We start from the raw sequence: 26790 nt of genomic DNA on the forward strand, positions 1-26790 counted from the left end.
TGTCCTTGCACACTGTAACATGTATGCTCAACCAGGTGTGCCACCACCTGGCCCCAGAATTTCTTTTTCAGATAGTTTATTGTTAATGTATATAAATATGTCTGATTTCTCTATGATTATTTGATTCAAAACTTCACTAATTCATTTATTCTAAGAATTTGGGGGGAAGTCTTTAGAATTTTCTATATGTAATCCCATGTCATCAGCAAACAGTTTTACTTCCATTTTTTAAAAAAATTTTATTGAGTCAATAATGATTGACAAGTCTGTTGGATAGAGGGGTACAATTCCACATCATTCCCACCACCAGAGTTCTGTATCCCACCCCTTACATTGGAAGATTTACTGTTCTTTACCCCTCTGGGTAAAGCATGGACCAAAGATCTTTATAGGGGGCAGAATGTGGAAGGTCTGTCTTCTGTAGTTGTTTCACTTCTGGACATGGACATTGGCATATCGACCCATACCCCCATCCTGTTTCTGTCTTTCTCTAGTGGTGATAGGGCTCTGGATAGGTGAGGTTCCAGGACGTACTGGTAAGATCATCTGCCCTGGGAAGTCAGGTAGCATCTACAACTTGGTGGCTCCTTCCCATAGGGATCTGGAAACTGGGCACCTCCCATGTAAATGAGGGTCACAGAGGCCCAGTCCGAGCTGCGTTCATTTCAACATTGGGGGTCCATTCGGGAGCTTTACCTCTTGTAAGGTCTCCAATGAGTAGAGAAGACATCGCCTTCTGATCCCTCGAAGCTGGCCCACAGAGCCAGTGGATCCAAATCCAGTCTTGTCCGTTGCCTCCTCCTCGTTCCGCCATCCCCACTGAGGAGATTCCTGTTCTCTAGTTTTCTTTTCTGATTGAATTTTCTTTCTTTCTTTCTTTTTTTTAAGATAGAATAAGTAAGTGAAAGAGATCACAGTACCAAAATTTCCTTCAATGCCTTCGAGGCCAGGCTTGAACCTGGGTCTCACACATGACAAAGCAGCACATTATTCAAAGGAACTATTTTACCAGCCCTCTGGTTTGGGATATCTTTCATTTATTTCTATTACTTTATTGCTCTGGCTAAGACTTTAAGACTAAGTTAAAAAGTACTGATCAAAGTGGATATTTGTCTCACTCCTGAACTTATTGAGCAATCTATTAATGTCTCATTGTTAAGCATGATGTTATTTATGGATTTGCTAGATATGATCTGTTATGTTGAGTTATTTTTCTTCTAACAACCCAAGTTGTTGAGATTTTATTTTTATCATGAAATAATGTGGAATTTTTTTCATTCTTTTTCTGTGCCTGTTATGCATTTTTGTCTTTTAGTCTATTAATGTATTTATTCTATTTATTGATTTGTATATATTGAACCATCTTTATATCCTAGGAATAAATATTATGGTGTGATCATTTTTTAATATTAATGAGAAAGATAGGAGGACAGAGAGAAAGAACTAGACATAAATCTGGTACAGGCGCTGCCAGGGATCAAACTCGGGACATCATGCTTGAGAGTCTAGTGCCCCATCCACTGTGCCACCTCCTGGACCACTGGTGTGATCCTTAATAAAGCCTCTTTTTTTATTTATAAAACTCTTTTTTAAAAATTTATTTACTGGATAGAGACAGCCAGTAATCTAGAGGGGAGAGAGAGATAGGAAGAGAGACAGAGGAGTGAACCTGGGACTTTAGAGCCTCAGGAATGAAAGCCTTTTGCATAATCATTATACTAACTCCCCAGCCCAGAATTTTCATTAAGAAAGAGAGACAGAGGGAGAAGTGCCACAACACTGGTGCTTCTCTTGGTGGCATTTCCATGTGGTGCCAGGGTTTGAATGTGGGCCTCACATATGATAAGATATACACCTCACCCAGTGAACTATCTCTTCAACCTTCTCTCATACTTATTATATCTGACATTTCTGTTAAACTCCCTCTAAGTATGGCTTCATAAGAGCTGAAGGTGGTGACTATGCTCTGCTTAGCCAGACATATAGTCACTCTTTTTGTAAATAACTCATAAAACTTATTTAACTCTAAAAAAAATTTTAAAATAAATTTTAACACTATTTAAGCCTTCTACTTATTTGCTAGCATATGTTTAAGAATGTCCAGAGAAGCACATAGAACTTAAAATTTATTTTAAAATTAAAATATTTCTTTTCAGAATGTTAACTTTACTACTATCCAAAGGAAATACTTCAATGAAACAAAAGGACTAGAGTATATTGAACAGTTATGCATAGTAGAATTCAACACTGTTCTCATGGAGGTTCAGACCAAGTAAGTTGTAAATTAAGGAAAACAATACATCTGTAGGGTAAATTCCATGAAGGCAAGGTTTGTTTATTTATTTAGTTATTTTTCTTTTACTGTTTTATTCTCTGCTATATCTCTACCACCTGGAAAAGTGCTTCGTTCATAAACACACTCAGTAAATATTTAATGTTGATAAAAATTCACACATATGGAATTGTATGGAATTGTACCCCTCTAAGACACAACAACTGAGGAACAACAGAGCATTAAAAAAAAGAAACACATAAATCAAAAAAATGGGTATATCAAAAACAAATAAAACTGCTACTCCAATGAATGAAGACAAGAGCCCAGAAGAAACTACAAATCAGCCAGAAGTAACCATAGATAAGAAAAGTATGCAAGCAATAATAAACTTATTAATCACAGAAATGAAAACAACATTGGAGGAAAGGAATGGCAGTATTAGGGAAACAACAGTTGAGACCCCCAAGGAAAATACTGATTATCTTGAGGCAATTAGAGAACTGAAAGCTGAAATAGCTGTAATGAAGAAAGAAGCTGAGGCAAGGGAAAGCAGACTAACAGAAGCAGAAAACAGAATTAGTCAGACAGAGGATGAGTTAGAGAAAACGAAGAAAGAGGTGAAAGAGCTTAAAAAGAGATTGAGAGACACTGAAAACAACAACAGAGACATATGGGATGATCTCAAAAGAAGTAACATTCGCATAATTGGCCTGCCAGAGGAAGGGGAAGCAAACATTCTAGAGGAAATAATAGAAGAAAACTTCCCAGACCTAAACAACAGAAAGGACATCAAGATTCAAGAGGCCCAGAAAGTACCAAACAGAATCAACCCAGACCTGAAGACACCAAGACACATCATAGTCACAATGAAAAGAAGTAAGGATAAAGAAAGGATCCTAAAGGCTGCAAGAGAGAAACAAAAAGTCACATACAAGGGAAAACCCATAAGATTATCTGCAGACTTCTCCACTCAAACTCTAAAAGCCAGAAGGGAATGGCAAGATATCTATGGAGCCCTGAATGAAAAAGGGTTTCAACCAAGGATAATATATCCTGCTAGACTTTCATTCAAACTAGATGGAGGGATCAAAACTTTCTTAGACAAACAACAGTTAAAGAAGGCAACCATCACCAAACCGGCCCTGAAAGAGGTTCTAAAAGACCTCTTATAAACAAGAACATCACTACAATACTGGCACTATATCAGAGCAAACAAACAAAAAAACTTTTTTTGAACAATGGCACTACAATACATTAAATCCATATTATCAATAAATGTCAATGGCTTAAACTCACCCATCAAAAGGCACAGGGTGGGGGGATGGATTAGAAAACATAACCCAACCATATGCTGCTTGCAAGAATCCCATCTGTCACAACAAGATAAACACAGACTTAAAGTGAAAGGATAGAAAACTATCATACAGGCTAATGGACCACAAAAAAGGGCAGGAACAGCCATTCTCATCTCAGACACAATAGATTTTAAATTAAATAAAGTAATAAAAGATAGGCAAGGACATTACATAATGATTAGAGGATCAATCAGCCAAGAAGACTTAACAATTATTAGCATCTATGCACCCAATGAAGGACCATCTAAATACATCAAGCACCTACTGAAAGAATTTCAAAAATACATCAATAGTAATACAATAATAGTGGGAGACTTCAATACCCCACTCTCACACTTAGACAGATCAACAAAGCAGAGAACCAATAAAGAGACAAGAGAATTGAATGAAGAGATTGACAGACTAGACCTCTTGGACATTTTCAGAGTCCTTCACCCCAAAAAACTGGAATGCACCTTCTTTTCAAATCCACATAACACATACTCAAGGATAGACCACATGTTAGGCCACAAAGACAGCATCAATAAATTCAAGAGCACTGAAATCATCCCAAGTATCTTCTCAGACCACAGTGGAATAAAACTAACATTTAACAACAAACAGAAAATTATTAAAAGTCACAGAATTTGGAAACTAAACAACATACTCCTTAAGAACCACTGGGAATTGTACCCCTCCTACCCTATGGTTTTGTTAATTAATCCTTTCTTAAATAAAAAATAAAAATTCACACATAGTGGTCTGGGAGGTGGCGCAGTGATAAAGCTTTGGACTCTTAAGCATGAGGTCTCCAGTTTGATCCCTGGCAGCACATGTGCCAGAGTGATGTCTGGTTCTTTCTCTCTCCTCCTATTTTTCTCATAAATAAAGCCTAAAAAAAAAAAAAGCTCTTCACTACTTAAAAAAAATTTACACATAAGGGAGATCGTACTTAAACTATTGTTTTACTATTAATGTATTTATTTGATCAGAGCACTGCTCAGCTCTGGCATATGGTGGTGCTGGGGATTGAACTTGAGACCTTTAGTGCCTCAGGCATAAAAGTATCTCTGTATAATCACTAGGCTGTTTCCTCAGTCCACAGTCTATTACCCTATTTGAGTGAGTGAGTGAAGTAACTTGTTGCTTACTTTACTTTGAAATGAAAAGCTCAAATTGCAACAGTAAACTGGAAAAGCGAAGGAGCAAAAGGAAAACACAGTTAAAGCTATGTTCCTGTTACTTTGTGCCTTTACTCATAAAAGAGTCAACATGAGACAGGGAACGGTACTTTTGGAAAGAATATTTCATAGAACTTGCTAGCCTCCTAACTCTACTGTTAAAGCTCGCAGTCACTTTCAGTATGATTTAAATACTTAGGTTGGTATTTAAAATAAAAAATTGACACCACTCACTAGTGAATACTGTATCATGATGTAATGTAGTTGAGTCCTGACAGTCTCTCCCTCACCCCTTTCACATCCACTAACCACAGTGTCAGCACTCACCTGCACCATAGTGGGTTTCTGAACAGATCCTGATTGTATTCTGTTGAGTTTTTAGGTGATTTTCATTGCTTTTTCTAGTTGATAGGAGAAAGTGAAGTGAGACTGGTGTTACTCCATAACATGCCTCCAAGGTTTCTCATGACATGTGATTTATTGGAGTCTGTTGTCAGACTACAGAACTTTTGTGTTTTAGAGGTTATATAACTAATTTTTCAAAAATAAGAAATTGATTTGCTTATCCCTTTGAATTTTAAATAAAGTAATGTAAATATTAATAGTTATACTGTTTCTAATATTATGGTAGAATAAATGTTTCTTTTTATAGCAGTGCTTTTCTTTTAAAGATGGATAGTAATGTATCATTGATTCCCTTACAGGTATTACTGTCTTGCAGCAGTTGCAGCCTTGTTAAAATATGTTGAATTTATTCAAAATTCATTTTATGCACCAAAGTCGCTAAAGATTTGTTTCCAGGGTAGTGAACAGACAGCCATGATCGATTCATCATCAGCCCAGAACCTTGAATTACTAATTAATAATCAAGACTGTAGGTAAGATCATTCCATTTATTTTTTCATATAACATATGTGAATATAGAGTCAGCAAGTTAGTTCACCAAGATAGTCATACACATGATCAGGTTCAAGCCCAGCCTTCACTGTGCACTAGAGGAAGTCTAAATGTTACATGGTATTCTCCCCTTTCTGTTTTTTTTAAAAATATTTATTTATTTATTTATTCCTTTTTGTTGCCCTTGTTTTATTGTTGTAGTTATTATTATTGTTGTTATCGATGTCATCATTGTTGGATAGAACAGAGAGAAATGGAGAGAGGAGGAGAAGACAGAGAAGGGGAGAGAAAGATAGACACCTGCAGACCTGCTTCACCGCTTGTGAAGCGACTTCCCTGCATGTGGGGAGCTGGGGGCTCGAACCTGGCTCCTTATGCTGGTCTTGTGCTTTGTGCCACCTGCGCTTAACCTGCTGCGCTACCTCCCAAATCCAACTCCCTCTTACTGTCTTTCTATAAAAAAAAGTTGGTTCAGAGTAGTAATGCCATATTAAAAAAAAAAGAATCATCTGACTCACAGGTTTATTTAGGGAGTCAGGCAGTAGTACAGTGGGTTAAGCACATGTGGTGCGAAGCACAAGGACCAGCATAAGGATCCCGGTTCAAGCCCCTGGCTCCCCACCTGCAGGGAAATCGCTTCACAGGCGGTGAAGCAGGTCTGCAGGTGTCTGTGTTTCTCTCCCCCTCTGTCTTCCCCTCCTCTCTCCATTTCTCTCTGTCCTATCCAACAACGACGACATAAATAACAACAATAATAACTACAACAATGAAAAACAACAAGGGCAACAAAAGGGAAAATAAATATTTAAAAAAAATCATCTGACTCAGAGTAGTAATGCCTCTGTAACAGAAAGTATCAGTATATAGTGTATTAGGCTATTTAATATTTTATTATATTTATTTATTTTCCCTTTTATTGCCCTTGTTTTTTATTGTTGTTGTAGTTATTATTGTTGTTGTTATTGATGTTGTCATCATTAGATAGGACAGAGATAAATGGAGAGAGAAGGGAAAGATAAGAGGGGGGAGAGAAAGATAGACACCTGCAGACCTGCTTCACCAGTTGTGAAGCGACTCCCCTGCAGGTGGGGAATTATGCTATTTTTTATGAATAAAAAGTCTGTGTTGTTTGATGAAGGAATAATGAGTGTGTGTGTGTGTGTGTGTGTGTGTGTGTTTACCAGAGCATTGCTCAGCTCTGGCTTGTGCTGCATGGGATTGAACCTGGGACCTCAGAGCTGCAGGCATGAGCTTTTTTACAGAACTATTATTCGATCTCTCCAGCTCTATAAATGTGTTTTTAATTATTGTATAAGTCTTGCTGAACTGCTCAGATATTTCATCAAAACCAGGCTATAAACAGTATTTTATTAAGCAAAAAGCAAACCATGCAACTCAAAACTAGGCAAAAACAAAACAAAAATCTTGAATAGACATTTTTCCCAAAAGATTTATAAATGACACATGAGGAGATGCTAAAAACTCTCTAGTCATTTAGGGAAATGTAAATTAAAACTACAGTTAGATATTACTTCACACTCTTTTTTTTATGCTTTAAAAAAATTTTTTTTATATTAGCTTTATTTATTTATTGAATAGAGACAGCCAGAAATTGAGAGGGGAGGGTAAGATAGAGAGGGAGAGAGACAGAGAAACACCTGCAGCCCTGCTTCACCACTCATGAAGCTTTCCCCTTGCAGGTGGGGACCAGGGACTCGAACCTGGGTCCTTTTGCACTGTAATATGTGCGCTCAACCAGGTGCGCCACCACCTGGCCCCTACTTCACACTCTTTTAAAATTTTTTTTTTAATATTTTCCCTTTTGTTGCCTTTTTTATTGTTATTGATGTCGTCGTTGTTAGATAGGACAGAGAGAAATGGAGAGAGGAGGGGAAGACAGAGAGGGGGAGAGAGAGAAAGATACCAGCAGACCTACTTCACCGCCTGTGAAGCGACTCCCTTGTAGGTGGGGAGTCGGGCTTGAACTGGTAGATCCTTAAGCGGGTCCTTGTGCTTTGTGCCACATGCGCTTAACCCGCTGCACTACCGCCTGACTCCAACTACTTCACACTCTTTAGAATGATCATTATCAAGTAAATGGAAAATAAATGTTGACCTGGATGTGGAGAAATTGTAACCTGTCTTGCATTGTTGGAGGGAATGTGAAGTGCTTCAATCACTTTGGAAGACAGTATGATAGTTTCTCCCAAAGTAACCATGTCATCTAGCAATTTTACCTCCATTATAGACTCCCAAGAATTAAAAGCAAGGATTCAGAAAATATATATATCACAGCAGCTTTTTGTCCCCCCACAGCAGCCAAACACACTAAATGTCCATTTATGAATGACTGACTAACAAAAAGAGATATATGCACATACTAGACTATTATTCATCCTTAAAAAAGAAATGACATTCTGTAGGATATATAAACCTTCTCATGTGAAGGGGTCAAGAATAGCCAAATTTAGAGAGACAGACAATATAATTTTCTAGGCACTGAAGAAAGTGGGGAAGTTACTGTTTAACCAATTTGAAATTTCTCTATAGGATTGTAAATAGTTCTGAAAGTGGATAGTGGTGATGGTTGTACAGCACTGCACATGTATACAAAAAGGTGGAACCATACATTTATAATTATTGAAATTATAGGTTTCATGTTATAAGGCCAGTGGAATAGCTCACTTGGATGGTGTACTGCTTTACTGTGTTGTGACCCAGGTTTGAAACCCAGCCCCTTCCATACAGAAGGAAGCTTTGAAGCTGTGGTCTCTTTCATGGTCTCTCTACCTTTATGTCTCTATAAAAAAATAAAAAAGAATGAAAAAATTGTTATATGTCTTTTATGACAAAGATGTTTTACTCTTTCACTATTCTCTTTCTAAGGTAAAAGGGAACAAAGTTTCATCTAGAAAATGAATAAGGTCTGAAGTTCTAAAGTAATGCATGTTTATTAATATTGCATGTTTAATAATGTGTTATATTGTATACTTGAAAATTTGCTATGTGAATTTGACTTTTCTCATTTAAAAAAAAAAGAAAAGAAAAATATATGAGGTGACCAGTGTGAGTAAGAGACAGGAAAGGACAGATATATTTTATCTCTCTAAATATATTTTCTTTTTTATTATTATCTTTATTTATTGGATAAAGACAGCCAGAAATTGAGGGAGAAGGGAGAGGTATAGAGGGAGAGAGACAGAGACACATGCAGCACTGCTTCACCACTTGCAAATCTTTCTCTCTGCAGGTGGGGACCCAAGGCTTGAACCTGGGTCCTGGTACATTGTAGCATTATTTTATTATATTATCTTTTTTATTTGATATGACAGAGATGGAGAGGGAAGGGGTAAGATAGAGAAGGTGAGAGAAAGAGAGACACCTGTAGCCCTGCCTTGCTGCTCATAAAACTACCTTGCTGCTCATAAAACTACCTTTGCTGGTTGAGTGTGAGGGCTTGAACCTGGGGTTTCGCCATGGTAATGTGTGCCACCACCTGGCCCCTAAACAAAGAGATTATATTAGTCATTTTTATCACTGTAAAAGTTCTTTAACCACTTAAGGATATCCTACATTCCTGCTCTTATTGATGGGATGCATGGCCTACAACACTTTATATATTAATCTGAATGTTATAACTATTCCGATTAAAAAAGTTCTCACGTGAAAGAAAATTATTTATTATATTTATTTTCCCGTTTGTTGCCCTTTTTTATTGTTGTAGTTATTATTGTTGTTGTTACTGATGTCATTGTTGTTGGATAGGACATAGAGAAATGGAGAGAGGAAGGGAAGACAGAGAGGGGGAGAGAAGGACACCTGAAGACCTGCTTCACCTCCTGTGAAGTGACTCCCCTGCAGATGGGAAGCCGGAGGCTCGAACCTGGATCCTTCTACCAGTCCTTGCACTTTGCGCCACATGTGCTTAACCCACTGCACTACCACCAGACTTCCAAGAAAATTATTTATTTACTTATTGCCACCAAAGCTATTGCTGGGGATTGGTGCCTGCACTTTAAATCTACTGCTCCTAGCAGCTATTTTTCATTTTTTCCTCCCTTTCTATTTTATTGGATAGGACAGAAAGAAATTAAGAGGGCGTTAGAGAGGGAGAGAGAAAGACACCTGCAGACCTGTTTCTAAGCTCATGAAGCTTTCCACCAGCAGGTCAGGGGCAGGAGCTCAAACCTAGATCCATGCTCATGGTAATATGTGCAGTTAACTGGGTTTGCCACCACCAGGTCCCTTATCTATCCTTATAAATCAGTGTGGTTTGTTGACTGACATCATGCTTGGAAACTTACTTGAAATGTAGCTCTTCAAGCCTCACTTCAGACTTATTGAATTTGAGTTGTAATGTGATTTGTAAGCACATTAAAGTTTGACAATCTATTCCTGTAGTTAATAGGACTATTAGAATAATACTTAATAAAATTTTCTAAATTTGTGTTTTTTTCTTCCCTTTCTTTTCCTTCCTTCCTTCCTTCCCTCCTTCCTTCCTTCCTTCCTTCCTTCCTTCCTTCCTTCCTTCCATCCTTCTTTCCTTTCTTCCTTCCCTCCTTCCATTTTTTTTTTTTTACCAGAGCACTGCTCAGCTCTGTCTTATAGGTGTGGGGGACTGAACCTGGGGTTTCAGAGCTTCAGGCATGAGAGTATATTTGCATAACTATTATGCTATCTACTGTCCCCCCCCACCCCGAATTTGTGTTTTCAAAGGAATAGTCACACTCTCTTTGGTGTTCTAAATTATACAAAGACTCCTGGAGGGAGTAGAAGACTTCGTTCCAACATATTAGAACCTCTAGTTGATATTGAAACCATTAACATGAGATTAGATTGTGTTCAAGAACTACTTCAAGATGAGGAACTCTTTTTTGGACTTCAGTCAGGTAAATAACTATCATCTTATTTTGTAAATACAATGCACTAACTTATACACTGTTTTCATATAAGTACATCAGTCACATTGAAATCAGGCCACCCTAATGATCATCACTTAGTTCGATTATGTCTGCAAAGATTCAACTTTCTAATAAGGTCATCTTTACACTTTCTTTTTTTGATTTTTTTAATTTTTAATTTATAATCTTTACACTTTCTGGGATTAGGGCATCAAATAAGTTTTGTGGGGTGGAAGACACAGTTCCACCAATACATAACATGAGGTAAGAAAATTTCCTTCATGAGGTAAGAAAATTTCCTTCAGCCTTTGTCTGTTTGGTTAATGGCATGGCAATATAACTTACACTTATCAGTTGAAGAAAGGGCAGTTTGAAAGCATTGATTCTTGTTCATTCGTGGTTTCTAGATGCTTCATCTGTCTTTCATATCCTTCTCAAATAGCCTTTCCTAGCTAGGTATTCTAAAACTGAAGTAGCACAAGAAGAATGTAGAAAGCAATTACTGTCAGAACAGAGTTTCTTCAGTTCCAAATGCTTCTTGCTATTTATTTATTTACTTATTTGTTTGTTTGTTTATTTTTGGTATCGGGAAGGGTCAAACCTAGGGCTTCATACAGTTTGGGGGACCAGGTCAGACCTCATTAGTAGAACGCTATTAATACAGCTCTAAGAGGAAAACCGCTGTGCTCTGTGCTGTCAATCAGCTTCAGAGGCAAAAACCTCCATGTGATATGTGCAGAAAAGCAGCTCTCTGAGGAATGTGCAGTAAAGGACATCACTGTCTCTGACCTTCTTCCAGACTAAAGAGTGAGAGAATGTCTCAAATCCATAAGACAAATAATTACATAATTGAGTAAAGGATCCAAATTCATGGGGAAGTTTGCCAAAATTTTTTGTATAAATACGGTCCTAATAAATGTGTTTGGAGTTCCATTTCCGAATGGTTCCAAGGTTGCTTGCCTCAGATCTTTTTCATTTTTCTTCCCTTCTTTGAACCCCCATGGGAGCTAGACTCTGCAGCAATGCACTTTACCACTGAGTTATATCTCTGTAATTCCTCTGAAAGTTTGACATTATAAAGAACTATGACTCACTCTGCATTTCCAATGTTGCTTAATATATTCACATTGTCTCCTACTTATTACTGTGCATTTCTTGATTCTTTGGAAAAGGTACAAAGAGACTGTTTCTCATTTTATTTAATTTTTAATTTATAAAAAGGAAACATTGACAAAACCATAGGGTAAAAGGGGTACAATTCCACACAATTCCCACTACCAAAACTCCAGATCCCATCCCCTTCCTTGATAGCTTTCCTATTTTTTAAACCTCTGGGAGTATGGACCCAAGGTCATTGTGGTGTACAGAAGGTGGAAGGTCTGGTTTCTGTAATTGCTTCCCCACTGAACGTGGGCAGTGAGAGGTCGATCCATACTCCCAGGCTGCCTCTGTCTTTCCCTAGTGGGACGGGGTTCTGGGGAATTGGAGCTCTTTTAAAAGGATCATATCTGGACTCTTTTATGTGCTTGTCTTCAGGCTACTAGAGCCTTTGCTCTCAAGCACAGAATACCAGAAGGCTTTGTAGCCCTTAAGTGACTGAAATCTGTGGAAGTGTGAAAGCCCAGAGGCTGGGAGATAGCAGCTCAGCCAATAGAGTGCATTCTTTACTGTAGGGTAAGTTTGATCACTAGCATCAGAGCAAGCTCCACAGACAGTGAAACAGTGCTGTGATGTTGTTCTCTCTATCTAAAAATAAAATAAAATAGAAATCAGGTCAGGAGCAATGGAGTTAAACATGTGTGAGGCACTGGAACTGCAAAGCAAGCAAACCTGAAAGCCCAGCCATTTCACAGTGATGGGTAAGAACTGGGAATATACATTAAAGTCTACAATACTCATACAGGATCATTTGAAATTACCTCCCACACAGTAATTTACCTGGAATTATAATGTTGCTTGGCTTTTCCCTTCTTTATCCTTTCACATTTCAACTGCTACCAAAATGCATCTTCACCACAGGGCATTGGACCTCACCCCACTCCCCTTTTCACCCTTTCTTTCTTCCTCCTCATTGACCTCAGATCTGTAGATGTAGGTCAGGGGGTTTATATAAATATATATTTAATCAGTCTATTTCTTTTCTTTTCTTTTCTTTTCTTTTCTTTTCTTTTCTTTTCTTTTCTTTTCTCTTAAATCCCATACACAAGTGAAGCCATCTAGCATTTGGCTTTCTCCTTCTGACTTAATTCCTATAGCACAGTCATTCTGCCCCTGTTCCATCCATGTTGTAGCAAAAGGCAAGATTTCATCTTTTTCCTAATGCTGAGTAGTATTCGATATCGTATATACCAGAATTTTCTTATTTTTTCTTTATTGGGGGATAAATTATTTATAGTTTATAGTGAAATACAATAATTTGTACATGTGTAACATTTCTCTGCTTTCCCCCTCTAGGACCTCCTCTGCCATCATATTCCAGGACCTGATCCTCCCCCACCCCAGAGTCTTAACTTTGGTGTAATATACCAAGTCTAGTCCAAGTTCTGCTTTGTGTTTTCCCTTCTGATCTTGTTTTTCATCTTCTTCCTATAAATGAGATCATTCCATACTATCCTTCTCTTCCTCTCTTTAATTTCTTTATTGGAGGATTAATGGTTTACAGTCAACAGTAAAATACAATAATTTGTACATGTGTAACATTTCTCAGTTTTCTTTTTTTTTACTATTTTAATTTTTATTTATTTAAAAATTTCTTTATTGGGGTTTACAGTTGAGAGTAAAATATAATAGTTTGTACATGCATAACATTTCCCAGTTTTCCACATAACAATTCAACCCCCACTAGGTCCTCCTCCACCATCATCTTCTAGGACCTGGACCCTCCCTCCCACCCCAGAGTTTATTACTTTGGTGCAATACACCAAATCCAGTCCAAGTTCTGCTTTGTGTTTTCCCTTCTGTTTTTATTTTTTAACTTCTGTCTGTGAGTAAGATCATCCCATATTCATCCTTCTCTTTCTGACTTACTTAACATGATTCCTTCCAGCTCCATGCAAGATGGGGTAAAGAAGATGAATCCACCATTTTAAATAGCTAAAGTATTCTATTGTGTATATAGACCACAACTTTTCAGCCACTTATCTGGTATTAGGCACCTGGGTTGCGTAGGTTTTGGCTATTATAAACTGTGCTACTATGAACACAGGGGTATGCTCAAATCTTTTGGGATTCTGATTTCTTGGGTTTATCCCCAGGAGAGGAATTGCAGGGTCAAAATGTAGGTCCACTTCCAGACTTCTGAGTGTTCTCCAGACTGAGTGTTCTCTCCAGAACATTGTAGAGTGCTCTCCACAGGGGTTGGACCAACTGACATTCCCATCAGCAGTGCAGGAGGATTCCTTTGTCCCCACAACCTCTCCAGCATTTATTGCCGCTACCTTTCCTGATGTATGACATTCTCACAGGAGTGAAGTGTGTATCAGAATATTCTTATCCACTTTTCACCCTTCCATTTAGTATAACAACTTCTTTTAGTTACCTGATCATATCCTCTCTCAAATTTTGGCCCTTGTATCCCATAAGATTTTCCTAGAAAATTTCCTCCTCTTTCTTTGCAATCCATCCTCCTAGGGTACTCTTTATTTTTTATTGTAGTTCATCTTTTACTATTTTAACTTAGACATCACTTCTTCAGAAGTTTCTTTCTCTTTCAGGTCTGTTTTAGGCATCTTTTTTTACATGTTTCTTCTAGTATGTTATGACATTTGTCATAGGGCTGGAATTTAATATGTGTTCATATTTGTTAAACTTGATTTATTATTTTTAGTATTTATTTGTGAGACAGAGAGAGAGAATGAGAGGAGAGATAGGCCAAACTGCTACTCAATTTTCATTTCATTGGGGCTACAGGCAGGTCATTGTAAAATATAGTTGGCTTGGGCATCGGGCGGTAGCACAGCAGGTTAAGCACAGGTGACACGAATCGGAAGGACAGGCATGAGGATCCCGGTTCGAGCCCCCGGCACCCCACCTGCAGGGGAATCACTTCACAGGCGGTGAAGCAGGTCTGCAGGTGTCACTTTTTCTCTCCCCCTCTCTGTCTTCCCCTCCTCTCTCCATTTCTCTCTGTCCTATCCAATAATGACGACATTAATAACAACAACAACAATAAAACAACAAGGGCAACAAAAGGGGAAAAAAGCAAATTAAAAAAATATATATAGTTGGCTTAATCCTGATCTGAAACAGATTGGGGTCACATTGTATGCATACTGGCTGTTATGGAGGTCAAGTCCAAATGAAGGCACAGAGGGGGTGTAGTCCTCCTAACATCACAAAAACCTCAACTTCTAGAAGGTTATGTGGTTAGTAGTTGACTATGTTTTTAAACCAACCTTACTAAATCCTTTAAATAGCAGGAAAAGTTAGAGATTAAAAGAAAAAAAGCTGGAGGGAAATTGCAACATTTAAAAGTCAGAAGTAGTTTCAAGAAGGAAAGGAAGGTCAACAATGTCATATTTTGAAGACAGATTGTGAATATGCAAAAATAAAAGACCATAAGCATTTATCATTTATTCTTGGTACATATACTATATAAAGACAATTAAAGCATTTTATCACTCAATAATAATATTTTAATTAGAGTCTGTATTTATAACCATAACAAAGTTTAATTGCATATTGTTTGTTTCAGTTATATCACGATTTCTTGATACAGAGCAACTTCTTTCTGTTCTAGTCCAAATTCCAAAGCAAGACACGGTATGTTTATGTATGAAATAATCATACTATATTGCTTGTCTTAATGTGATGTAACAGTTAGAACATATTCTCATGCCTGAGGCAATGAGGTCCCAGGTTCAGTCGCCGTACCACCACAAGCCAGAGCAGAGCAGTGCTCTGGTATTAAGACAAAAACAAACAAAAAAAACCATCAACCAACCAACCAAACAAACAAAAAATCAGTGTTATAAAAAATGTGTTTCATTAAGGTCCAGTGTATTTTTATGTCTTTTAAATTTCTTTAGGAAAGATTTATTGTGGTCCGTGAGGTGCTACAGCGATAATAAAGCTTTGAACTCTTAAGCATGAGGTCCTGAGTTCGATCTCCGGCAGCACATGTACCAGAGTGATGTCTGGTTCTTTCTCTCTCCTCCTATCTTTCTCATAAATAAATAAAATCTTAAAAAAATATATTTATTTAGTCATGAGCGTGTGAGAGAGAGAAACAACCAGAGAGCTCTCTCTGGCATATGAGATTTGGGGAATTGAACTCAGGACCTCACCACTCCAGAGAGCCTTTTTTTTTTTCTTCACTTTTTCACCTTCCTTCCTTCCTCCCTCTCCTTTTTTGATAGAGACAGAAAAAAAATAGGGAGGGGAGAGAGAAAGTGATGGCAGTACTGCTCAACTGTTAGTGAAGCTCCCCCCCCCCCCCCCCGCCACAGATGAGGACTCTTGAATCTAGGTCCTTGTGCATGGTAATATATACTACTACTAATCTCTACAGGTGATTCTTCTTTTAAAAATATTTTAGTACTTATTTATTAAATAAAGAGAGAGATAAAGAGGGAAGTGGGAGATAGAGAAGAAAACAGAGAGACACCTACAGGACTGCTTTACTGTTTGTGAAGTTTCTCTCTGCCAGTGGAATTTAACTTGGGTCCTTGCACATTGTAGCAAGTGCATTCAGCCAGGTGTGCCACCACCTGACCCCTCTATAGGTGCTTCTTCAAAAGTGATCACTAAGATCAGAGATTGAAGTGGCTGGGTAGTGGTGCTCTGGGCTCCAGCCCTTGCTCCCCACCTGCAGGGAGGGTGCTTCACGAGCAGTGAAGCAGGTTGCTGGTGTCTCTCTCCACACCACCCTCTCAGTTTCTCTCTTTTCTATCCAACAAAACAGAGAGAGAGAGAGAGAAAAAAAAGGCCATCCACAGCAGTGGATTCATCATCCGGGCACAGAGCCCCAGTCATAACCCTGAAAGCAATAAAAAACAAACAAAAAAACACACCCAGAAACTGATCATTCTTCAGATATGCTTAACCTTTAAGAGGTCCTGGTACACAATGATGGGCCTAATTTGGTTGTGAGAGTCTTTTGCAGACATCTCTCTTTGTGAGGTGAGACGTTGTACCCATGTGCCAACAGTGGTACTATAAATCTTTAACCTTCCAATAACATCAGTAAATAAATACATGGAACATCTGTGTTTTTCCATATTGGAATACTTTTAACAACATACAATGAAGAAATATATAGTTTTTAATTCTTCTGCTTAAGTTGACTGAGGAATAATTAATTATATATATTATATATACATATGTAGTGTGTATATAGTTTTGTTCATATTCTTTTTTTAAAAATATTTATTTTATTTATTTATTCCCTTTTGTTGCCCTTGTTGTTTTTATTGTTATAGTTATTATTGTTGTTGTCGTTGTTGGATAGGACAGAGAGAAATGGAGAGAGGAGGGGAAGCCAGAGAGGAGGAGAGAAAGATAGACACCTGCAGACCTGCTTCACCGCCTGTGAAGCGACTCCCCTGCAGGTGGGGAGCCGGGGTTCGAACCGGGATCCTTATGCCGGTCCTTGTGCAGTTTTGTTCATATTCTTAAAAAGAACCTTGTGTCCAGTAAAACTGATAGAGAATTTGACTGCAAATTCACTGGAGGATGATTTATGTTTGGAAAGTCTTTCCATATTATGCATCCATTTTTTAAAATTATTTATTAATGAGAGAGGCACAGAGCAATTTTTGGCATGTACAATGCTGGGGTCAAACTCAGGACTTCATTAATGATTTTTATTGTTTTAGGTTAATGCAGCTGAATCAAAGATTACAAATTTAATATACTTAAAACATACTTTGGAACTTGTGGATCCTCTAAAGGTAATTTATTTTTGTGTATATTGTATATTATCCATCTTATCAGTCTTTTAAACTTTCTCTTTAGAAAAAGTTTCAAACTTGGTGAAAGCGGAGAGACTCGTATAGTGAATCACTCTATTTCTCGCTTTAGGAATACACACACTTTCTATTATCCTTATTATTTTTACTGAAACGTGAGAGTAAACTTACATCATTAGATACTAAAAAGTAGACAATATATCTCCCAAGAACGGGGATGATATCTCACATAGTCACAGTATAAGACTCAGGATATTTAACATGATGTTGTGCTATAATTATATAACATATAACACATATTCAAAATTTTCCAATTGATTTACATTCAGAGTGTGGTGGTTGTGTCGTCTAGTGTTGCTATTCTTTTCTTCACCTGATTTACTCTACTTCCAAGGCTTCTTACCTCAGCCTGAACTGCATTCTAACTGTCCTTTATGCCCTGTGGTTCTGTTTGAAAGTGTTTTTTTTTTTTTTTTAAATCTCTGTATTTGTAATTCTTTGGTAAAATAATCACAGTTCTTGCATCTTAAGTTTTGTTCCTCGAATTGATTTCATAATGAGTTTTCTGGACTCTACCTCTGTCATTTTTTTTTTTTTTTCCTTCGACATCTGTGTCTGGTCATTGGAGCTTTCTGTGTCTTTCTCAGTTTCAGCATTTAGTGTGGCTTTCATTGTTGTGGCAGCAGGAGGTCCTATGGTAAGGTGTTGGATTTCCCTTTTCATACATCTTGGTGGGGGAGGGGAGATTTTATTCTGTGTCACCAGGTTGGTTTAGTATCTTTGATGTCAGTTATAGGTTCTCTGTGCTGTTGTTCTAGCCTCTGGGGTGTTAACACCCTTGGAGAATTCTTTTTTCCTAGTGTTCAAAGGAAAAGCAAGATTTATGGCCCCCAAAGTTCCCTGTCTCCTTTCTATCAACCATATTTTTCTTTCTTTTTTTTTTTTCTTTTCTTTATTGAAGGGGATAATGGTTTAGTCAACACTAAAATACAGTAGTTTCTGCATGTGTAACATATCTCTGTTTTCCACATAACAATTCAATCCCCTCTAGGTCCTCCTCTGCCATCATGCTCCAGGACCTAAGCCCTCCCTACCACCCAGAGTCGTTTACTTTGGTGCAATACACCAAAGACTGCTTTTCTTTGTAAGTACCAAAACGGCACCTGCTGCCACTGAGCGTGGCTTCTTAATCACTCCAGACCAGGTTTGCCTGTACCCACTTATGGCTAAGTGAGTTACTTAAGAAGTCATAATTGTAAATTGGTGTGTTTTTAGTTGATTTCTTTTTAAAAAAAACATCTGTTGCTTTAACTCAGTCCCTTAAGAGTGCTGTACCTCAGCAGCTAGTCCCTAGACATGCCTTTGGAAGTTGGCTGGGATTTATTTATTTATTTCTATTTTAGTTAAAAAAATTTTTTTTTAAATCTTTATTTATTGGATAGAGACAGCCAGAAATTGATGGGGGAAATAGAAAGGGAAAGAGAAAGAGACACCTGCAGCACTGCTTCACCACTTGCAAAGTCTCCCCCTTGCAGGTGGGTACTGGGGACTCAAACCTAGGTCCTTGCGCATTGTAACATGTGCACTCAATCTGGTGACACCACCACCCGGCCCCCCTGGGGTTTGTTTTTCTATTTGGATGTGGGAGCCTCAGCCTGTTAATTTTACATAAATTTTTCCCCCCTTAAATACCACTGGGTTCTTGTGGGCAGTTCAATACACTGTTGTCCCTAGTTCATAGGTTAAGCACCTAAATCTGTTTTCCTGCCCCTGGCATGTGCTCCACTGGGTAATGCCCAACTTGGTGCTAGCAGTCAGTGAGTATGACTTTTTGAGTTCTGAGAATCACACCCTCAGCTCTTTTCAGTCCGTGAGCCACACCTTTGTACTCACTTTGTACTTTGTACACCTATAGCTTGGTGAGTTTCTGAAGAAATTTTGGTTGCATTTTATTGAGTTTTCAGGTAATTTTCACTGTCTTTTCTAATTGATTGGGGAGAGCAAAATGAGTCTGCTATTACTCCATGGTAACGCCTCTGAAAGTCCCTCCATTTGATTTAGAACTGTGTTTTATGGAATTTCCTCCTGATATAAGGACCACGACTTGTATTTAACGCCATGTTTCTTTATAATTCTTTAAATTCTAATGTTTTTCAGCTTGTCTTTGTCTTTCAAGCAATTAACATCGAAGAGTAAGGGTCATTTATTAATATATATTATTATTGTTGTTGTTGGATAAATGAGGCAGAGGGAAAGAGAGAGAGACACCTGCAGCCCTGAGTGTTTCACCACTTGTGAAGTTTCCCTCCTGCAGGTGGGGAACCAGAGGCTTGCACGCAGGACCTTGTACACTGTAATGTGTGCAGTTAACCGGGTGTACCACCACCTGGCCCCTAGGTTATTTATTTAATAGACTATTTCTTGATTGTTTGTTTCCTCATCATTAAGCTTAGCTTGTGCATATTTGACAGTAATACTCTGTAAACACTGCTATATCTTTCTTAGTATATCAGTCACATCAGGAGGCACATACTATCACTTTCTTGGTTTTGGTGAGATCACGTTCTTTTTCAAAATATTATTTGTTTATTACTGGGTAATAATTGATTATTAAAAATTGGGAGGGGGAGTGGAGAGGTTGAGAGGGAGAGAGATAGAGACACACCTGCAGCACTGCTTCACCACAATGAAGCTTTCCCCCCTGCAGGTGGGGACTGAGAGCTTGAACTTGAGTCCTTGTGCACTTAACCAGGTGCACCACTCTCCTGGCCCTGGTGAGATAACTTTCTTCACTGTAAATTTTTAAGTAATCTGTAGAAAGATATTTGAGATAGTAAATATTCTGATTCTTATCACATATTTGCTCACTGGTTTTAGTACTGATTGATGACTTATACTGAAGTTACTCTGATGCTTATAAAATGCTGGTTTTTTCATCTCTCTCTCTCTCTTTTTACTTTTTTTTCTCTTTTTAATTTTATAATAGAGAGTTACTCAGTTTAGTTATGGTGATACTAGGGATTGAACCTGGGACTTGAGAGCCTTAGACATGAGACTTTTTTGCATAGCCATTGTGCTGTCTCCTCAGCACCCTCATCTTTTATTTATTTATTTATTTATTTTTGCTGCCAGGCTAGCTTCACGGGAGAGAGACCAGGAACTCGTGGCGGAGTGGTAATACAATTCTTTATTCATGTGGGAGCTCCAGAGTCAGGTGTGAGCACAGTGGGTTAAGCCACATGGTGCCAAACTGCAATGGCCGCCTCCTACTCTGCACACCAGCCCTTCTCCAGGTCAGGACGCGGGAGAGAAAAAAAGAGAGCAAAACCAGGAACAGAAATGGTCTTTATAGGGTAAAACCAGAAGTGGCAAGTCAGACGGAGATGGCTGGGAAAGGGGGTGGAGAAAAGAAAGAGCAGGAAGATAGAAAGCTTCCATAGCAATGGTTGCTAGAGTTTTAACTGGCGGGATTAATATACCCTACAGGCAGGGTGGGTCTGGAGGTAGAAAGAAGATAGATCAAAGGAATGGGTGGGGAATCTTTCAGGCAAAACAATGATTATGTAAATAGGTTATAGTATCAGTAATGGAGCAGAGGGAGCTGGTTTAATGTCCGACATTTTGCCTCCAGGGTTATTGCTGGGGCTCAGTGGCTGCACTACGAATCCACTGCTCATGGAGGCCATTTTTCCCTTTTGTTGCCCTTATTGTTTGTTGTTGTTACTATTATTGTTGTTTCCATTGCTGTCATTGTTGTTGGATAGGACAGAGAGAAATCGAGAGAGGACGGGAAGACAGAGGGGGAGAGAAAGGCAGACACCTGCAGACCTGTTTTACCTGTGTATGAAGCGAAGCCCCTGCAGATGCAGAGCCAAGAGCTCCAACCGGGATCCTTACGCTGGCTCTTGCACTTTGTGCCATGTGCACTTACCCCACTGCACTAATGCCTGGCCCCCTTTATTTTTAAACACTGTATGAAAAACATTTTTAAATTAATGAAAATAATGGTCTTTATAGAAATGAAAAAAAGGAAGAATTTTGCAAGAGTTCATAGTTATAAATGTGTGATACAAACTTGTCAAAAGATTTTCAAAACTATTATCTGTCTTAGAATTGAAGAAATATAGTTTGATGAAACATACATGTCAAAGTTGATATGTTAAAGACAAAGTAAAACCCAAAACATATTAGAAAAATGTTATGATAAATGGCAGTCAAAATGTTACTATTGCCATAAAACTTGTATAATTTCATAGCATAATACTAGAATATCAGTGTAAATATGGAAATGAACAAATAGCAGGAATTGTAGTTAATAAATGACGTATAGTAATAATAATACTCAACTTACTATTAGTAAAAAAAAAGAATTAAAACTATAGTTTCTATCAATGAAGTAAAGCTGTTTTTAAAGTAATGGACGTGGTACGAAGTGCAAGGACTGGTGTAAAGATCCAGGTTCAAGCCACCGGCTCCCCACCTGCAGGGGAGTCACTTCACAGGCGGTGAAGCAGGTCTGCAGGTTCTGTCTTTCTCTCCCCCTCTCTCTCTTCCTTTCCTCTCTCTATTTCTTTTTTTTTTTTTGATTTTTAAAATTTCTTTATTGGGGAATTAATGTTTTACATTCAACAGTAAATACAATAGTTTGTACATGCATAACATTCCCCAGTTTTCCATATAACAATACAGCCCCCACTAGGTCCTCTGTCATCCTTCTTGGACCTGTATTCTCCCCACCCACCCACCCACCCCAGAGTCTTTTACTTTGGTGCGATACGCCAATTCCATTTCAGGTTCTACTTGTGTTTTTCTTTTCTGATCTTGTTTTTCAACTTCTGCCTGAGAGTGAGATCATCCCATATTCATCCTTCTGTTTCTGACTTATTTCACTTAACATGAATTTTTCAAGGTCCATCCAAGATCAGCTGAAAACGGTGAAGTCACCATTTTTTACAGCTGAGTAGTATTCCATTGTGTATATATACCACAACTTGCTCAGCCACTCATCTGTTGTTGGACACCTGGGTTGCTTCCAGGTTTTGGCTAGTACAAATTGTGCTGCTAAGAACTTATGTGTACACAGATCTTTTTGGATGGGTGTGTTGGGTTCCTTAGGATATATCCCCAGGAGAGGAATTGCAGGATCATAGGGTAGGTCCATTTCTAGCCTTCTGAGAGTTCTCCAGACTGTTCTCCACAGAGGTTGGACCAATTGACATTCCCACTAGCAGTACAGGAGGGTTCCTTTGACCCCGCACCCTCTCCAGCATTTGCTGCTGTTACCTTTTCTGATGTTTGACATTCTCACAGGAGTGAAGTGGCATCTCATTGTTGTCTTTATTTGCATTTCTCTGACAATCAGAGACTTGGAGCATTTTTCATATGTTTCTCAGCCTTTTGGATCTCTCTCTTTTTTTTTTAAAATTTATTTCTTTATTGGGGAATTAATGTTTTACATTCAACAGTAAATACAATAGTTTGTACATGCATAACATTCCCCAGTTTCCCATTTAACAATACAACCCCCACTATGTCATTTATTGTCCTTCATGGACCTGTATTCTCCCCACCCACCCACCCCAGAGTCTTTTACTTGGGGGCAGTATGCCAATTCAATTTCAGGTTCTACTTGTGTTTTCTTTTCAGATCTTGTTTGTCAACTTCTTCCTGAGAGTGAGATCATCCCATATTCATCCTTCTGTTTCTGACTTATTTCACTCAACATGATTTTTTCAAGGTCCTTCCAAGATTGGCTGAAAACGGTGAAGTCACCATTTTTTACAGCTGTGTAGTATTCCGTTGTGTATATATACCACAACTTGCTCAGCCACTCATCTGTTGTTGGACACCTGGGTTGCTTCCAGGTTTTGGCTATTACAAATTGTGCTGCCAAGAACATATGTGTACACAGATCTTTTTGGATGGATGTGTTGAGTTCCTTAGGATATATCCCCAGGAGAGGGATTGCAGGGTTATAGGGTAGGTCCATTTCTAGCCTTCTGAGAGTTCTCCAGACTGTTCTCCACAGAGGTTGGACCAATTGACATTCCCACCAGCAGTGCAGGAGGGTTCCTTTGACCCCACACCCTCTCCAGCATTTGCTGCTGTTTCCTTTTCTGATGTGTGACATTTACACAGTAGTGAAGTGGTATCTCATTGTTGTCTTTATTTGCATTTCTCTGACTATCAGAGACTTGGAGCATTTTTTCATGTGTTTCTCAGCCTTTTGGATCTCTCTCTTTTTTTTTAAAATTTATTTCTTTATTGGGGAATTAATGTTTTACATTCAACAGTAAATACAATAGTTTGTACATGCATAACATTCCCCAGTTTCCCATTTAACAATACAACCCCCACTATGTCATTTATTGTCCTTCATGGACCTGTATTCTCCCCACCCACCCACCCCAGAGTCTTTTACTTGGGGGCAGTATGCCAATTCAATTTCAGGTTCTACTTGTGTTTTCTTTTCAGATCTTGTTTGTCAACTTCTTCCTGAGAGTGAGATCATCCCATATTCATCCTTCTGTTTCTGACTTATTTCACTCAACATGATTTTTTCAAGGTCCTTCCAAGATCGGCTGAAAACGGTGAAGTCACCATTTTTTACAGCTGTGTAGTATTCCGTTGTGTATATATACCACAACTTGCTCAGCCACTCATCTGTTGTTGGACACCTGGGTTGCTTCCAGGTTTTGGCTATTACAAATTGTGCTGCCAAGAACATATGTGTACACAGATCTTTTTGGATGGATGTGTTGAGTTCCTTAGGATATATCCCCAGGAGAGGGATTGCAGGGTTATAGGGTAGGTCCATTTCTAGCCTTCTGAGAGTTCTCCAGACTGTTCTCCACAGAGGTTGGACCAATTGACATTCCCACCAGCAGTGCAGGAGGGTTCCTTTGACCCCACACCCTCTCCGGCATTTGCTGCTGTTTCCTTTTCTGATGTGTGACATTTACACAGTAGTGAAGTGGTATCTCATTGTTGTCTTTATTTGCATTTCTCTGACTATCAGAGACTTGGAGCTTTTTTTCATGTGTTTCTCAGCCTTTTGGATCTCTTCTGTGGTGAATATTCTGTCCAAGTCCTCTCCCCATTTTTGGATGGGGTTATTTGTTGTCTTGTTGTTGAGTCTGGCAAGCTCTTTTTATATGTTGGTTATTAAACTCTTATCTGATGTATGACATGTGAAGATCTTCTCCCATTCTGTGAAGGGTATCTTGGTTTGGGTAGTGGTTTCTTTTGCTGTGAAGAAGCTTTTTAATTTGATGTAGTCCCATAGGTTTATACTTGCCTTAGTCTTCTTTGTAATTGGATTCGTTTCATTGAAAATGTCTTTAAAATTTATGCGGAAAAAAGTTCTGCCAATATTTTCCTCTAAGTATTTGACAGTTTGTGGTCTAACATCCAAGTCCTTGATCCACTTGGAATTTACTTTTGTATTTGGTGAAATACAGTGATTCAGTTTCATTCTTCTGCATGTTTCAACTCATTGTTTCCAACACCATTTGTTGAAGAGACTCTGCTTTCCCCATGTAATAGTCTGGGGCATTTTGTCAAAGATTAGATGTCCATAGGTGTGGGGTCTCATTTCCGGGCTCTCAATTCTATTCCACTGGTCAGTGTGTCTATTCATGTTCCAGTACCAAGCAGTTTTGATGACAATGGCCCTATAATACAGTTTGAGATCTGGGAGTGTGATGCCTCCGGTTCTGTTCTTTCTTCTCAAGATTGTTGGCAACTCTAGGTCTTTTTTGGTTCCAGATAAACATTTGTAGCATTTTTTCTATTCTTCTAAAAAATGTGCTTGGAATCTTGATGGGGATAGCATTAAATTTGTAGATGGCTCTGGGTAATATATTCATTTTGATGATGTTAATTCTTCCAACCCATGAACATGGAATATCTTTCCACTTCTTTGTGTCTTTTTCAATTTCTTTGAGTAGTGACTCATAGTTTTCAGTATATAAGTCTTTCACTTCTTTGGTTAGGTTTACTCCTAGATATTTTATTGTTTTTGTTGCTATAGTAAAAGGAATTGATTTCTGGATTTTAATTTCTTCTAACTTAGTGTTTGCATAGAGGAATGCCACTGACTTTTGAATGTTAATTTTGTAGCCTGACACCTTACTGTATTGCCTGATGATTTCCAAAAGCTTCTTGCTGGAGTCCTTAGGATTTTCCATGTATACTATCATGTCATCTGCAAATAAGGAGAGTTTGACTTCTTCTCTTCCAATCTGTATCCCTTGAATTCCTTGCTCCTGCCTGATTGCTATGGCAAGAACTTCCAACACTATGTTGAATAGTAATGGTGATAGTGGGCAGCCCTGTCTAGTACCTGATCTGAATGGAAATGCTTCCAGTTTTTCACCATTGAGTATGATGTTGGCTGTAGGTTTGCTATATATAGACTCCACTATCTTCAGGAATTTTCCATCTATTCCCATTTTTTGTAGTGTTTTGATCATAAAGGGATGTTGTATTTTGTCAAAGGCTTTCTCTGCATCTATTGATATGACCATGTGGTTTTTGGTCTTGCTTTTGTTGATGTGGTGGATCACATTGATTGATTTACGCATATTAAACCAACCTTGCATGCCTGGGATAAACCCCACTTGGTCATGATGAACAATCTTTTTGATATACTGCTGTATCCGGTTGGCTAGAATTTTGTTCAATATTTTCGCATCTAAGTTCATCAGAGATATTGGTCTGTAGTTTTCTTTTTTGGTTGTGTCCCTGTCTGCTTTTGGTATCAGGGTGATGTTGGCTTCATAGAAGCTGGCAGGGAGTATTCCAGTGTCTTCAATCTTCTGGAAGACTTTTAAAAGTAGAGGTATTAGTTCTTTTTTGAAGGTTTTGTAGAATTCATTTGTAAAACCATCTGGTCCAGGACTTTTATTTTTCGGGAGATTTTTGATAACTGTTTCAATTTCATTAGCTGTGATGGGCCTGTTCATGTTATCCACTTTCTCTTGACTTAGTTTTGGAAGTTGGTAGGTATCTAGGAAATCGTCCATTTCTTCCAGGTTCTCTAGCTTAGTGGCATATAGTTGTTCATAGAAGCCTCGCATGATATGTTGAATTTCTGCGGTGTCTGTTGTGATATCTCCTCTTTCATTTACTTTCCGATTTATTTGGGTCTTCTCCCTTTTTGTTTTGTGAGTCTAGCTAAAGGTTTGTCGATTTTGTTTACTCTTTCGAAGAACCAACATTTACTTTCGTTGATCTTTTGTATGGCTTTCCTATTCTCAATGTTATTTATTTCTGCCCTAACTTTAGTGATTT

General features: G+C 38.3%; 1 protein-coding gene across 1 annotated transcript in view; it reads left to right on the forward strand.

Annotated features, from left to right (window-relative positions):
* MSH4 (mutS homolog 4) overlaps nucleotides 1-26790 on the forward strand; it is an 80962-nt gene that overhangs the window by 19168 nt on the left and 35004 nt on the right. The window contains exons 5-9 of the mRNA XM_060201002.1: nucleotides 2157-2272; nucleotides 5495-5668; nucleotides 10404-10576; nucleotides 15282-15349; nucleotides 17404-17478. Coding sequence (XP_060056985.1) covers nucleotides 2157-2272; nucleotides 5495-5668; nucleotides 10404-10576; nucleotides 15282-15349; nucleotides 17404-17478 — 606 coding nt within the window. The remainder of the gene's footprint in view (nucleotides 1-2156; nucleotides 2273-5494; nucleotides 5669-10403; nucleotides 10577-15281; nucleotides 15350-17403; nucleotides 17479-26790) is intronic.

This window comes from Erinaceus europaeus, chromosome 11, assembly GCF_950295315.1.
Source record: "Erinaceus europaeus chromosome 11, mEriEur2.1, whole genome shotgun sequence".
Taxonomy (NCBI): Eukaryota; Metazoa; Chordata; class Mammalia; order Eulipotyphla; family Erinaceidae; genus Erinaceus; species Erinaceus europaeus.